This window comes from Caretta caretta, chromosome 3 (genome assembly GCF_965140235.1).
Source record: "Caretta caretta isolate rCarCar2 chromosome 3, rCarCar1.hap1, whole genome shotgun sequence".
Lineage (NCBI taxonomy): Eukaryota > Metazoa > Chordata > Testudines > Cheloniidae > Caretta > Caretta caretta.
In genome coordinates this window covers 151,101,571-151,117,228 of record NC_134208.1, presented here as the reverse complement: position 1 = coordinate 151,117,228, position 15,658 = coordinate 151,101,571, and the positions used below count along the sequence as shown (strand labels likewise).

Here is a 15,658-nt window from a genome sequence, read left to right as displayed (position 1 = left end):
GGGAGGAGAGGGCAGAGACTGCAGCCTGAGCAGTTACTGTAAGAGAACACTTCTGAGCACTCCAATCTTTCCACACTTTGATAGGGATTAACTTAATGATCCCATACATTGATTCCTGGTGAATTACTGCAGTTCTATTCAGTACAGCATGCAGCTGTACATCATCATACTGTACTGCAAAATATCAATCTTCTAAGAACACTGCTGTAATGAGAGAGGTGTATGCTTTATAGAGCTAGCTACAAAATAAATAAGTAATGCACAGAAAAAGCCACCTTTAAATTAAAATAAAAAAAGACATTTAAAGTTTGGGTATTCTTCATTATGGGAAAGAACCTTCCACTTTGAGACCATTATCCATCAGAAAAGCTCCATCTGTTGTATAATTATCTCTGATAAATGACACTAGTTTGAGCTTCATTAGGGAGGTGGGGGGAGGGGAAGAGAGAGCTAGCTGGAACTGTAAATAAATCTCACTGTTTTGCACTTAAACTAAAGCCATCCCAGCAGGAAGGTGTAAAAAACAATTTTTATAGGTAATATTTTCAAGTGTTCTCTACTGGCTGTACTGCCTAATATCATTCACTTGGAGCATCCATTGATGAGTGTGTAGCTATTAGGGATGGAAAACACTTTATTTCTTTAATTCCCCTCTCCCCACACCCACACACATTCCTTGTAATCCAACTCAAGTCTCAATGAAAACATTTTCACAAAACCTGGCCCAGCAGCATGGAAGAAGTGCCCTGTATCACCAAATGGTAGATCTTGGGTTATGAGTGAGCAGGGGATTGAAGGCCCCAGACCTGAGAAGGCCCAAGGTGTTGTTGAATTCTCTAGGAAAGGTGTTGTAAGAACTGCTTTTACAGCACCCCACAGGGTTTTCCATGGAGAAGCGCTGGACGGAGGGAAGTGATGGGATCGTGGCCGCCAGCAACTGTGTGTGTGAAGGAAAGACAACAATAGTCACGTTGCAAATTAACTCTTATTACAGCAACGGATATCAGAGTGCCTTGGAGTTTAATTAATAGGAAGTGCCCATTTCTGCCTGCCATAGTACTGACAGGGTACCCAAATACTGCATTCGTAGCATAGTACAATCTAATTTTAATTTAAATTTATGTTACAGTTAGTACAAATAAACTGTCACAATCCCATACTTGTATGCAGTGTTGTTGTACCCGGGTTGGTCCCAGGATATGAGAGACACAAGGTGAGCGAGGTAATATCGTTTACTGGACCAATCCATACGGATACATACGGCCTTGTTCAAATCACTCAAACTAACAAAACTGAAACCCAACAAAGGCAATGTATCAAAGCTCCTTCAGCCCTGGCACTTTGAGGCAACTACTATAAAGAACTCCTCCAAGTGTTTAAGAACGCTGGCATCTCCAGAATCTTCCCTACTGAAAAAGAAGTGGATAGAAATATGTTCTCCTTGAAATGTGCATGTGTATCTGCCATTCATTAGATACCAGGGTATTAAGAGCAAGAGCGATTCTTTCCACAGCCCACCTTTCAAAAAAGTAAGACTTCAGTCTAAAGAAAATGAAACTATGAATCACACATTATTTACGAGTGTAACGTATTGTAAAATTTGTAACTCAATATATTACACACAGCATTAACTTATATAGAAATTTAGAATAAATTTTCCTGAAAGAAGGCAGACATTAGCCCAGAGTTTTAGCACGCCACATCTGAACACTTTACCTCTGCCTTTAGATAGGATTCTGGTCTGTAAGAGTTCTGTAGATAAACAGAGAACCGTGACCAGGGAGATGGGGTCAAAGATCATCCCACAGTCAGTTCTGTGAGAGATTCACCACTAGTGTAACAAACCCTATGTTACTGCACATAGCCATTTTAAAAAGGTTTTAAAATAATGATATATGGACCAAATTGTTAAGATTCGGGGTTCTATGCCACAGCATACAATAGTTTACTTGTAGTAATGTAGGGACAGAATTTCATAAAAATGGGTAAAACTGTCTTAGAGTCAATCAAGATCAGCAAGACTAAAGTTCAAATAGCTGTACATCAGTATAAAAATAGTTTCTAAAATCATGGTGGCACCTTTTTTGTTTGTTCATTTTTGATTAAACCCAACAGTTTGAGTTTCACGATTATTTTCTAACTCCCTCCTCCCCAAAAGAGAGGTCATATCTTTCTAGTAAGAGGCAGTAATAAGTGGCACTGAGAAAAGAGCAGATGTTTAGGTTTCCTCTGTTTTCCCCTCCTCAAGGCTCACGCACTTACATTCCTCTTTACTCAGTGAAGTTACATTCAGTTCTGTCGAAAGTTGCTGGCTGGAGTGAACAGTCTGCGTAGTAAGAGAGGTATTGCTGTTGTCACTGTTTGTTTCTCCAGAGAACAAATCTGATTGGCTGTTGCTTGCACTGGGAGTGGAGTCATCATCTGGCTGCTTCTTTTGGAAATCTATCAAAAACAAGGTTGAGAAAGTGGAATGAGGTATGAAGGCTACTCACTTCATTTTATGCTTGAAGCAGCAGAATTGAGAGGAAAAAATGAAAATAGTCCAAAATGCAATGAGTACACGGTCTGGGTTAACATCACTCCAACTGATTCCATGGATATACTGTAGAATAAAATGCTGAAGTAGCCTTAAGGTTTTTGATTTATCCCAGATTTGAAACTTCAGTTTAGAATTTCCTTGTTATTGACAAGTACTGACAGAATGGTTAGCACTACACAAAGACGACGACAGTCCTTGTTCCAGGGATCTTGGTCTAACAGAGCATCCAAAGTTTACTTGTGTGTTTAACGTCTAACACTTAACATACATGCTGTTGTATAAACAGCTAAAAACTAAGTGAGGAGAAAGTATGCATCTGATGAGGTAAGAACTGGAAGAGATTCCCTGGGTTATCCAATCCAACTATAAGAATATTTACACAATGGTGTTGTGAAAAATGTTTCCCACTGAGACCAGTAAAGTTCCACTAGGGTAGCAATGATGGGAGTGTTAGAGTAGACAGGACTTCTGGTTGTCTGTGAGCACTGTAAGCACAGTATGGTCTAACCCTGTTCTGAGCAGACCTATATAAACATGAGTAAAATGCCTGCAATGGTTGTCTGGCATTTTGTCTATACCAGTGCTCCCCGCCCTTGTTCCCACTAATGGAGCTGAACTGGTGGCAAAAACTGTGGGAAATTTTAGAGACGGTAAGCCAGAGTAAAGCCTACCTGACGGAAATAGGCGTTGCCTCTATATTACTTTCTCTGAACAGTTTATCTAGCCTGCTATTTAAATCTCTCTCCTAAAGGTGTCTAGGGCTACATCTACATTGCGGACTACAGGCGCGTGACATGCAGACCACACCCAAGTGTTGTGCTTTAACTGCCCTGTATGGACACTGCTGGCAAGAATGAAAAGGTACCTAGTTTGTGTTAGCATAGTCCTGTCTGAAAGATGACTATGTTAATGTGAACTAGGTACCCTTTAGCTTGTGTCAGCAGCATCCTCAGAGGTCAGTTAAAGAGCAACACTTTGGTGTGCTCTGCAGTTCACATCCCCATAGTCCTTAATGTGACATGGTGCAGACAAACCCTAAGCCATCTCTTTGGATAATCGCTCCAGGACCTAGACACCACTTAAGTGAGGGATTTAATACCTAACCCTACAATTTTCCTATCACACTGCTGCTGTTTCTAATATTCTCAAATGATGAGTAATCCTCCATCCTCTACACTACTACTTCGCAAACCGTGGCAGACAATCATCATAACCATCCCACTTTATCCGCTTTTTGCAAAGCTATACATAGTCAAGTTCCCTTAAAACAAGAGAAAGCTCCTTATATACTCTATTTATACTGGAGAAAACTCAAATATATAAAAGTAAAAATATAAATGTTTTCCCCCAACTTTTCTTTTGTCATATTTGCTAAATAGCAAAGATAAAATTGTGAGCATAGAAATGCATCCCTCCCTCTCCACCCTCACCCTCTAACAGAGACTGCAGTGAAGTCATAGTTCTTCACATTTCAACTGTAGCAACAGAATACTGTGAAGAAAAGTTTAGAAAAGTACTGGCAATGCAAACTGTTTGCAGATAAACTTTCACTCTTCCCGCACCAAGTAAAAACCTCAGCTTAATTTTCTCCACAGACATATCTTGTAAATCTTTTATTTTACCTCGCCTTTCCATGTCTTTTCTCTAACATACAATGCTTATGGTACCTAGATTGTAAGCAATTTAGGACAGGTACTATGTCTTTATACAAGTATAAAGCATCTAGCATACTGCTGATGCTATACATGTTAATAAATATGGAAATATTAGCATTAACATTCAGATATACATGACAACCAGCTTATTCCCTGGGCCTCTCAGTCCTTAACCTTTTCCTCCATGTCTCAGACTTGGCTCATTCGCCCCAGCTGTACTCCATCTGTAGATAAGAAGCAGTCGAACAGCCCATGGATTCCTGTGGAGACAGGGCTCTCATCTTTAAAACAGATGAGAACTGGGGAGACCACAGGTCCTTGCAAGCAGTGTTCCAGATCTAGCCAAGCAACTGGGCCACTCATATCAAGGCAAATCATTGCATGTTGAGACCTGTACCCTCCATGGGCTGCTGCATATCTATATGAAAGATGAGAGTTTGCAATCTCCTCCATTTCCTCATACTTTGTTAATACTTGAAACAAATTGCAAGGGACAATTCTCCAAATAAAATAGGGTCTGGGGTCTGCTGCAAGGTTATATTTGCATTTTGATTAATTTCAGGTTGCTTCGCTTTTGGAAAGGTGTGAGGAAAAGGCAGAGAACAATAAATTAAAATGCATATAAAACCTTCCAACTCTCCCCAGATGGTTCTGCTTATCTGAAAAGTCGCAGCGGTTCTCTAACTGTGGGTTGGGACCCCAAAATGGACCACGACCCCATTTTAATGGCGTCATCTGGGCTGGAGTTAGACTTGCTGGGGCCCCGGGCTGAAGCCAAAGCCCCACCACCCAGGGCTGAATTCCGAATGCTTCAGCCCTGGATGGCGGGGCTCAGGTTACAGGCCCCCTGCCCAAGGCTGAAGCCCTTGGACTTTGGGCCCCCCACATGTGGTAGCAGGGCTTGGGCAGGCTTAGCTTTGGTCCCCCCCCAAGGCTCGTGTCATAATTTTTGTTGTCAGAAGGGGTCATGGAGCAATGAAGTTTGAGAACTGCTGTGTTAAAGAGTTGCTTCTCACAGCTCCAGGAATTTTCCCGATGCTTATGGCCTTCCACCCACCCATACCATACACCTCCTGCCCTTTTGTGCCCAGGGATTCTCCTAGGACCCCCACCTATGCAGGTTCCTATCCTGGTAGCAGCTCAGCTGTCCACAACAGAGGTGGAGCTGCTGAGGGAGAGAAAAGACAAGACTTGACTAGGTTGGGAAAATGACAGGTGTTTTTAAAAAAGTGTTAGCCAATACACGTCAACATATTGTGACAGACCCAGACCAGTGGGATACAGGAGTCTGGTAGAAGGCAAATATATTGGCCACTGGATGAACAGTTTTCTGTTCCCTGAGTGACCAGAGCAGGGGCTGCCCTGGAGCAATCAGGAACCTGCCAGAACCAATTAAGACAGGAAAGCTAATCAAGACACCTGGAGCCAATTAAGAGCTTTCTAGATTCAAATATGGCAGACCTGGTTTAAAAAGGACCTCCCATCAGTTAGGAGGGGGGCGCGACAAGAGCAAAGAGTGAGAAGGCATGCTGCTGGAGGAGTGAAGAGTTCAAGCATGATCAGCCTTCAGGAGGAAGATCCTGCAGTGAGGATAAAGAAGGTGTTGGGGAGAAGGCAATGGGAAGTAGCTCAGGGAGTTGTAGCTGTCACGCAGCTGATACAGGGAACATTGTGGACAGCCGCTATCCACAGGGTCCTGGGCTGGAACCCGGTGTAGAGGGTGGGCCCGGGTTCCCCCCCGCATCCGCCAAACTCCTGATCGGACACAGGAGGAGCTGACCTGGTCTGTGAGAAACACCAGAAGGGAAGGTCTAAATTGGAAAGGGATCTGCCCTCTCCCCGGCCCACTAGGTGAGACACAGAGACTGAGGGGATTTTTCTCCGTTTCCCCATGCTGGCCAGTGATGAGGTCAGCTGAGTGGACGGCAGGTTTGAGCCACTAGCAAGAGTGGCCAAACTGAGGGCTGCCGTGAATCTCTGAGGCAAGCAAATCCACCAATAAGCGCAGGACCCACTGAGGCAGAGGACGAACTTTGTCACAATATTTTTAACCACCACTTAGCACCTAGTGCAGACACAGGGCTTACCTGGACTAAGAAAACAGGTAGTGTTTAAAAACATGTTACCTAACACTTTTAATGCCTTTCAAACACTAACTTAAACACAGCTGAACTTTTCTAAAAATTATTAGCTAATTGAGATCACTCCTTAGGCTCTCAGTTAGCCTATCCCTATACATATAGTATCTCCAGCCAGCTAATATATTTTTAAAGGAGTTACCTGTGTCCAGAGTAGCTGCAAAATCATGTTTAAAATCATGCTAGCTAACATTTTCAAACAATCTATATTCCTAATCTAGACAGGGCCCAAGAGTGAGCTGCCAGGGGCATGAAGCTGGATCTTCTGCCGCTGAGCTAGAGAGGAATCAGCCAGGGACTGAGGGGGCTCCTGCCTAGCAAGAAGCAGCTCAGAGAAAAAATTTCACCTGTTGCAACAGCACAGTCTTGAGACATTGGCAGGGATAGCAGTTGTCACAGATGGGTTTTGAAACCCTGGGAATGTCTTGGTCAAATGAGAACTGTTGGCAGCTATGTTTGATTCACTGTGAGCACGGCCCTTGAGCTCCTGGCTGAGTACCAATCTGACGCTTTGCTAGGGAAACTTGGGCACTCATGGTGTACATCCTGCCTGCACTAAATGTTCTCTACCTGCAAATGGAAGGACAGAGTAGAGATTAGATAAAAAATGTTTTAGGACGGATTTATATGCAAAGCACTGCACAACAATTAAGCTGTATTGTACACATCTCGGAAATGGAAGTACCTACAACCCTTGAGCAATGGAACAAAATATATAATGGTTACACTCCATATTCTACACCAGTGATCTGAAAAACCCATTTAAAAAGTCAATTTGAAGTTATAATAATAGAAATTAAGAAAAATATTAACATCCTACAAGTCAAAAATTCTCAGCTGATTTATTCTCTCCCTGCAAAACAGGTACAAATATTTTGCTTTTGGGCTGTGCTGCCTACTAAGTTTCATCCACAAAAAGTATTTACAGGTGAATTTTAAAACTTTAAAAATTAATCCATATAATGCAAGTCCTGACAGACCCCTTATGACAATATAACTAACCGTGGCTGTACACTACATCTCCCAAAGCTATTTATTTGTTCAGCGTGCACACTCAGCAAGGTTGGGGGGTTTTCTGAAAGGCTATTCATTTTTACACCCCACTGATAAACCTTCCTGTTTGAAATTGGGCACAAAAGGTTGACAAAAAATTAATCATTCAGCAATGTCATTCCCCAGAAGCTTAATATTGAAACAGCTGGCAGATTTGAGCAGCCAGACTGCAGCAGAGTCTACTTAACAATTGTACACTTCTAGCCATTGTGGCCCTACGATGTCCTACATTCAGAACTGTATTCTTTATTCATTAGGATCTGCTAGCAGATTTGGCAAACCAATTAGCTCACAAAGAACTCACACTTGCTCCATTTTGTGTGGTAACTGAACATGTCTATTTTTTGGTAATGGTTTCTTCAAAGCAGACAAAAGGAGGCAGGAAAAATGTGGGAATTGCTGCTCCGAAGCAGTTGGAAGAGATTTTAGTTCTTCTAAACCACACTGCTTTTGGAATACAAATTCAACTCAAAAATTGCCAGCAGAAGGTTTTATATAGGTCCTACTGATGACAGACTGGTGCCATCAAAAACCATCACCAAAATGCACAGAATTAAAAATATGCAGGTGGTCTAAAATAGAAACTGGGATTTCCACATGTTAAGTAGTTTGGTGCATGCAATCTTTGCTGTTGGTCCATCTGAATCAAGCAGACTTTGCAGTTAGCTTTTTTTGCAGTGTTTGGTTGATCAAAGAGACAGAGGCTCCATATGGAGCTTTTAAATGTATCACTTAAGCTTTTGGTCAAATGATCTTCTGCAGTAAGACAATAATTTCTGGGTTCTGCTAGAATGTGAACTGGCTGCACCACAACTTCATTGTGTATCTTCCCTAGACCCCACAGCATTTAAATGAGTTTTCTTACCTTAAAAAAAGTTATAAGTAAATATCTAACAGCAGAACTCCCTAATGTAATCTACATTTCTGATTTTGGTAATAATAGTAGTGTGGTGAAAGCATGGTCTGGAAGACTCAACATTGGACTGAAAACCAGCTATTCATTCCACTCACTCATTATGTTCCCATATCCAAGTTGCAATCTTTGATGGCCTGCATCTATCTGTAAAATGGTAACAGAGAAGGAGCCCTTAAATTCTACCATTTTCAAAGATTCTGCTGCTTACTAGAAAGACAGAGGACAGCATTGACAAAGATCTCTTAAAATTTCCTACTTTTTGAAAGTGTGTCCACTGTATTTATATGCCTCACAAAAAAGTGTCTCAGTGCTCTGAAAATGTCAAATGGTAAACATGAGTTTACTATTTTAGAATCAGTCTTTCAAATGTAAAAGAGCCCTCCCAGACCAGACCATTGTTGATATTAAGATCCCACAGCATCAGAACAGAGTTTGTATATTAGAAAACAAAATACATTAGTAGAGATCCAGCAGCACAAGGGCATTAAATTACTTAACATAGTTGAACAACTGTAGTTTGGACAGAAATCAACAGATACAACTAACAAATAATGAATAACAGAACACAGCTTCAGTACATGTAACTACAGCTAATTACTGAAAATTGTACTGGTAATAAAGATAGTTTAAGCTACGATGCAAGATCCATTTTTTCATACACTTAGCATTTTTAATGCTGATGTGAACAATGTATATATTAAAAAACATGAAATGTTTCATATTAAGTGTAGTGCTCCAATTTTTAATTGTGCAGCTGCAAATATTAATGACAAACTGAATTAGTCTTGTTAGTGTGTGTAAATATATTCTATATATTTTATTGGATTGCATTTGGTTTCTTTGAATCAGAGCTTCAGTTAATGCAGGTAACTTATGGATCACCTCGATCTCACTCATACATCCCAAAAACGGGCAGTAAATTCAGAAATGTTGAGTTTATCTGAAGTTAGTTAAGCCCAAGCTGCTAGCAAAACAGTTAGGTGGATGCTGCCAATCCTGAAAGAGTTTTTATGGGCTGTCAAGTGATTAAAACAATTAATCGTAATTAATCGCCCTGTTAAACAATAATAGAATACTATGTTTTTAAACATTTTTGGATGTTTTCTATGTTTTCAAATATATTGATTTCAATTACAACACAGAATACAATGTGTACAGTGCTCACTTTATATTCATTTTTTATTACAAATATCTGCACTGTAAAGAAGAAACAGTATTTTTCAATTCACCTAATACAAGTACTGCAGTGCAATCTCAATCATGAAAATTGAACTTACAAATGTAGAATTAGGTACAAAAAAAGTGCATTCAAAAACAAAACAATGTAAAACTTTAGAGTCCAAGTCCACTCAGTTCTACTTCTCGTTCAGCCAATGGCTCAGACAAACAAGTTTGTTTACATTTTCAGGAGATAATGCTGCCCACTTCTTGTTTACAATGTCACCTGAAAGTGAGAACAGGCATTCGCATGGCACTGTCGTAGCCAGCATCGCACAATATTTACGTGCCAGATGTGCTAAAGATTCATATGTCCCTTCATGCTTCAACCACCATTCCAGAGGACATGCATCCATGCTGAGGTCAGTTTCTGCTTGACAACTATCCAAAGCAGAGCAGACAGACACATGTTCATATTCATCATCTCAGTCAGATGACACCTGCAGAAGGTTGATTTTCTTTTTTGGTGGTTCAGGTTCTTTAGTTTCTGCATCAGAGTGTTGCTCTTTTAAGACTTTTGAAAGCATGCTCCACACCTCATCTCTCTCAGATTTTGGAAGGCACTTCAGATTCTTAAATCTTGATTCGAGTGCTGTAGTGATCTTTAGAAATCTCACATTGGTACCGTCTTTTCATTTTGTCAAATCTGCAGTGAAGTGTTCTTAAAAAGAACAACATGTGCTGGGTCATCATCTGAGATTGCTATAATATGAAATATATGGCAGAATGTGGGTAAAACAAAGCAGGAGACATACAATTCTCCCCCAAGGAGTTCAGTCACTAAGTAATTAACGAGGTTTTTTTTTTAAATGAACATCATCAGCATGGAAGCATTTCCTCTGGAATGGTGGCCGAAGCATGAAGGGGCATACGAACGCTTAGCACATCTTGAACATAAATACCTTGCAATGCCGGCTACAAAAGTGCCATGCAAATGCCTGTTCTCACTCGACATTGTAACTAAAAAGCGGGAAATATTATCTCCTGTAAATGTAAAGAAACTGGTTTCTCTTAGCGATTAGCTGATCAAGAAGTAGGACTGAGTGGATTTGTAGGCTCTAAAGTTTTACATTGTTTTGTTTTTGAGTTCAATTATGTAACAAAAAAAAATCTACATTTGTAAGCTGCACTTTCACGATAAAGAGATTGCACTACAGTACTTGTATGAGATGAACTGAAAAATACCATTTCTTGTTTATCATTTTTACAGCGCAACTATTTGTAATCAAAAATAATAATATAAAGTGAGCACTGTACACTTTGTATTCTGTATTGTAATTGCAATCAGTATATTTAAAACTGTAGAAAAACATCCAAAAATATTTAATAAATTTCAATTGGTATTCTACTGTTTAACAGTGTGATTAAACCTGTGATTAATTGCAATTAATTTTTTTAACCATGATTAATTTTTTTCAGTTAATTGCATGAGTTAACTGTGATTAATCAACAACCTAGTTTTTATTCTTTTGATTAAAATCTCAGTAAAATTCTATATGATGATACGCTCAGTTAATAGCTTTAACAAGACAAAGCCAGACTAAGAGCTGGTGAGAACCAAGTGGTCTGTTATCATTTAAAAAACTTTATTTAAATGAAAATGGTCTGCATACAGAAGACTTTTCTTTGCTCCACATTCATTGTTGCTTTCCCTATGCTGAAAAGTGAGAACTATATGCGAAATAATGCATGACTAAAAATCTACCTTATTACACTGATACTTCTGTAGTCTCCAGTATCCTATATTGAAATGTTATTTTGTAACTTTCTACAGAAGTACCCTGGTGAGTTTCAACTAGTACTTAGAGGTATACAAGGAAGATAGTAGGTCAGTATCAGAGTAATGAATTATTTTTTGTCAAGATCCAAATTTCTTGGTCAACGTATAGTCAAGGTCCAGACTCCAGAGAAAATAATATAAAAACAACAACAATAATGATGATGATAATAAGAAGTAGTAAATAACAAGATTTTGTGGTCTGTTCAAAAGCATCTGACACTCCAGATTTGGCCCACAGTCTGCCCCATACTAGGTTCTCTTTCCCCAGCAGTAAGACTTTATGCACTGGCCCTCCTCCCTACAGAGTACACTTCAAAGTGCAGGATTCTACTGGCATCAGTTTAAATGTGCATACTCCTCACTCTCTCTTTTCCACCCCACAAACTAAAGACTTTCTGCCTGAAGGAGTAAAAGGAAATTATCCAAGAGAGATGCATAAAGTGCAGCTTGTGGGCCAGGTCCCGGTCACAAAATTCTACCATACAGCATGCAGCTGCCTTCATCTTTAACAAATGCTGCTGGCAGAAACTTCCTGTCTTCTTTACAGCCAACAGCTGCCAACCCCCAAACAGGATAAACTGACAAGATTTTGGAAACTAACTGTATTTTTAAGGGTTGTTCCCTATATGATGTTACAGTAGCACAATTAGGTTAGTGGGGAGAGAAGTCTAAATGCAGCCTTATCTTGTGTCAGCTGTTTAATAATCTGAGAATGTCAAAGGAAGGGAAAATGTCTTGATATCTCAGGTTACTTAAGTATTTACATGCAACAGGATCACACACACACACCATATGGAACAACCTATATATATATAAGCAATCAGTTAGAATTACTAATTTTCTTCATGTTGAGGATGATAAAAAAAAAAAAAAGGATATTACCTCACCCATCTTGTCTCTCTAATTTTCTTCAGTTAATCTAACTCAGAACATTTATTTCCAGACAGCAGAGATTCAGTTATTAGTTTAGATCCTCCATGGAGAGAATCAACTAGACTCCAGCCTTAAAACAGGTTGTTCAGGAGTCAGAATTCTCCCTCTTCCCATTCATCATCAAGTCAAAACAAGCATGAGCATGGCTTCATGTTCTAGTCCTCCAAGTGAGAAAGACACACCACACAGCCTCCAACTGTGATTTGAAGACTATCAAACCAGTGTAATCATCTCTCTCTAATCCCAGTGTACAGAGATAAGGTAAAGGGAAAACATTTAGTGTACCTTCCAACTTCCCCATTTGATCCTCAAACACTAGGACTAAGGGAAAGATTTAATATGAACTGTTCAGTGGCCTTAGAAATACTATGCAAGTACTTCAAATTCTTTGACATCCCACCATAAGACAACAGTTTTCTCAGTTCCAGCATTCAGTTCAGTCAAGCATTTCAGATAAAATACATTACATATTGCAGCACAGTATCTTAAGGCCTCACCTCCTTGTTATTTATGAAAGTGGCTGTAATTTCTGTAATTTGCTACACTTATGTAAAACTATGTAGGATCATTTGGTTCCTGGTACATTACCTGCTAGTCAGATGAACTTTGCGCACTTATGCCTAACACTACAAACAATATCGATATATCTATCATATAGAGGGAGAATTCTGAAAAAAGAGTTGTGTCTACATTTTATAATATAAATGAATTTATACAAGTCAGTGTCTTTACCTGTTACCATATAATGAACCGAGAGCAGCAGAGCTGAGACCAAAAGGCCATGAATTTAAGCACTATCTTTTGCGTGCTTTGAGAGTAAAAGTTAGAGGTTTCTGATATCTGATATTATTATAAGTATTGATCTTGTAACCAGCAGGGTGGTGTGTTCAAACAGATGAAATGCATTATGAGAAGTATTAGTGTTACCAAAACTGAATATTTGAATCAGCCAAGTTAAATTCCTAACCAAAAGTCTTACAAGTAATTAATTAATCTGGTTTACTGCTGAAATTACACTGTCCTTTGATTTTTCATTCCTACAGCAACTAGACGTTTGAGGTGTAAACTAGCAAAAAAAGTTATTTGGAGAACATTTGCTTCTTATGCAGCATTTTTTGTGCAGAGCACACAGTTTTCCCTGCAAGAGTACCTTGTTCTTTTACAGAGCATAAATTAACGTGGTAGCATTACAGCAAATGTCTAACAATCCATTAGCACCACAGTAACATGCACAAGAGACTTTACCTTATTCTAGTCTAATCAGAAAATGGTTAATGTCTAAAAGAATGCATATGTTGAAAGTACTGTATGAGAAGGAATATGATTATTATGACATTAAATTGCTACACTGTACTGTTTATTTTAAATTATTCTATCATTTCATTTTTTTCTTTAAGTGCCTGGAAAAACAGTTAATACTCCTACCTCAGATTTTTTAGTCAGGGTTTTGCTCCAAGTTATGAAATATCAAAATAAACTATTTATTGAACTTTTCTGCTTCACTGCATATTAAAAGCATCTCAAGTGCCATTCATATTTGACTGCATTTAGGACAATAAGCTACGTTCCAATCTTCCACTTTCACTTATGTGCCCTAAATACACATTTGAATAAAACCACAGCCTCTGACCCTGGAAAGACAACTGGACTCCACACTGGATGATGACAGGTTTCAGAGTGGTAGCCACGTTAGTCTGTATCATCAAAAAGAACGAGGAGTACTTGTGGCACTTTAGAGACTAACAAATTTATTTGGGCATAAGCTTTCGTGGGCTAAAACCCACTTCACCCACGAAAGCTTATGCCCAAATAAATCTGTTACTCTCTAAGGTGCCACAGGTAGTCCTTGTTCTTTTTGCTGGATTATGAGTATTTTTATACTATTCAAAAGGATGTGCTAGGCAGCTTACAGGTAAACAGACAAAGAGCCTACCCTGAGGGGTTTATAATGTAGAATTTAGACAATTATTTGTATTACAGGATCAGGGCCCCTGTAGTGGGGCAGCTGCCCCACTCCCACAGAACAGGGGTTAAAAGCAGCCCAGGAGCAGGGCTGTGGCTAGGAAAAGCAGTGAACATCTGAGTGAGTAGCTGACCACAGGTGTAGCCAGCTTAATTAGCGCCCAGATGGCCCTTGTAAGAGGGCTGGGGGCAAGGAGTTGGAAGAGTCTTACTCTCTAGCCCTGGAGTGGGAAGGGCTAGCTGTCTGGGAGCAAGATACCTGAAGCGGAGCAGTGCTGGGGAATAGGGCAAGGGAGCTGGGGAGCTCCAGCCTGGTAAAACCCCAGGCTGCAGGCCTTGTTGGAGACCTACAGAGGTACTGGGGCTGCAGAATTTCAGCTTGGGAATAGGCAAAGGCAGAGGGTCCTAACCCCTTGCCAATGATGAGTGGCCACTACAGACTCAGACTTTAAGGTCAGAAGGGACCATTATGATCATCTAGTCTGAACTCCTGCACAACGCAGGCCACAGAATCTCACCCACCCACTCCTCTAACAAACCCCTAACCTATGTCTGAGCTATTGAATCCTCCAGCAAGTGACCCGTGCCCCACGCTGCAGAGGAAGGCGAAAAAACCACCAGGGCTTTCACGTGAGCAGGGGCTAGATGATGACTGGCAGTAGCCATTGAGGCAAGGTGGGCAAACTACGGCCTGTGGGACTGTCCTGCCCAGCTCCTGAACTCCTGGCCTGGAAGGCTAGCCCCAAACCCTCTCCCGCTGTTCCCCCTCCCCCGCAGAGCGCCACATCACCAGCGCAAAGCTCTGGGCGGCTGGGCAGCGCAGTTGCAGAGCCGCGGCCTGACCCGGTGCTCCAGGCAGCGCGGTAAGGGGACGGGGGGGTTGGGTAGACGGCAGGGGAGTTCCGGGGCCTGTGGTCAGGGATCGGGGGTGTGGATAGGGGTCGGGCAGGGGTTCTGGGGGGGACCCAGTCAGGAATGAGAGGGGGGGTTGGATGGGGTCGCAGGGGGAAGTCAGGGCTGGGGGGGGTCCGGGGGGGTCAGGGGATGGTGGATGGGGCAGGAGTCTTGGGGGAGCCGACAGGGGGCGAGAAGCAGGAGGGTCAGATAGGAGGCGGAGGCCGGGCCACACCTGGCTGTTTGGGGAAACACAGCCTCCCCTAACTAGCCCTCCATACAATTTTGGAAACCTGATGTGGCCCTGAGGCCAAAAAGTTTGCCCACCCCTGGCTTAGAGGATTGGGGGTCTCCCCTGGGAGGGGAGACACAGAGCGAGGGGGTACTGCTGGGGTAGAACCCCAAGGTAAACGGCACTGGGGTCCGGGAGGGACACGGGGCCAGCGGCAGGTGAGACACTGGCCTGCAAAGGGCACTCCATACGCTGGAGAGCTAATTCCCAAGACAACCAGCAGGAGGCGCTGCACCGGTGAGTCTCACTTCGCTACAGCCCCATTACGCTAGGCGCTA

The 15,658-nt window shown here is 41.3% G+C and overlaps 1 protein-coding gene across 4 annotated transcripts in view; it reads right to left on the bottom strand.

Moving 5' to 3' along the window:
- ZFAND3 (zinc finger AN1-type containing 3) overlaps positions 1-15,658 on the bottom strand; it is a 248,856-nt gene that overhangs the window by 77,092 nt on the left and 156,106 nt on the right. For 3 of the 4 annotated variants that reach the window (XM_048843491.2, XM_048843489.2, XM_048843490.2), the window contains one exon: positions 2,263-2,442. The exons of the other annotated variant lie outside the window; for it this stretch is intronic. In XM_048843491.2, the coding sequence (XP_048699448.1) occupies positions 2,263-2,442 (180 nt within the window). The remainder of the gene's footprint in view (positions 1-2,262; positions 2,443-15,658) is intronic. 4 annotated transcript variants of the gene reach the window in all.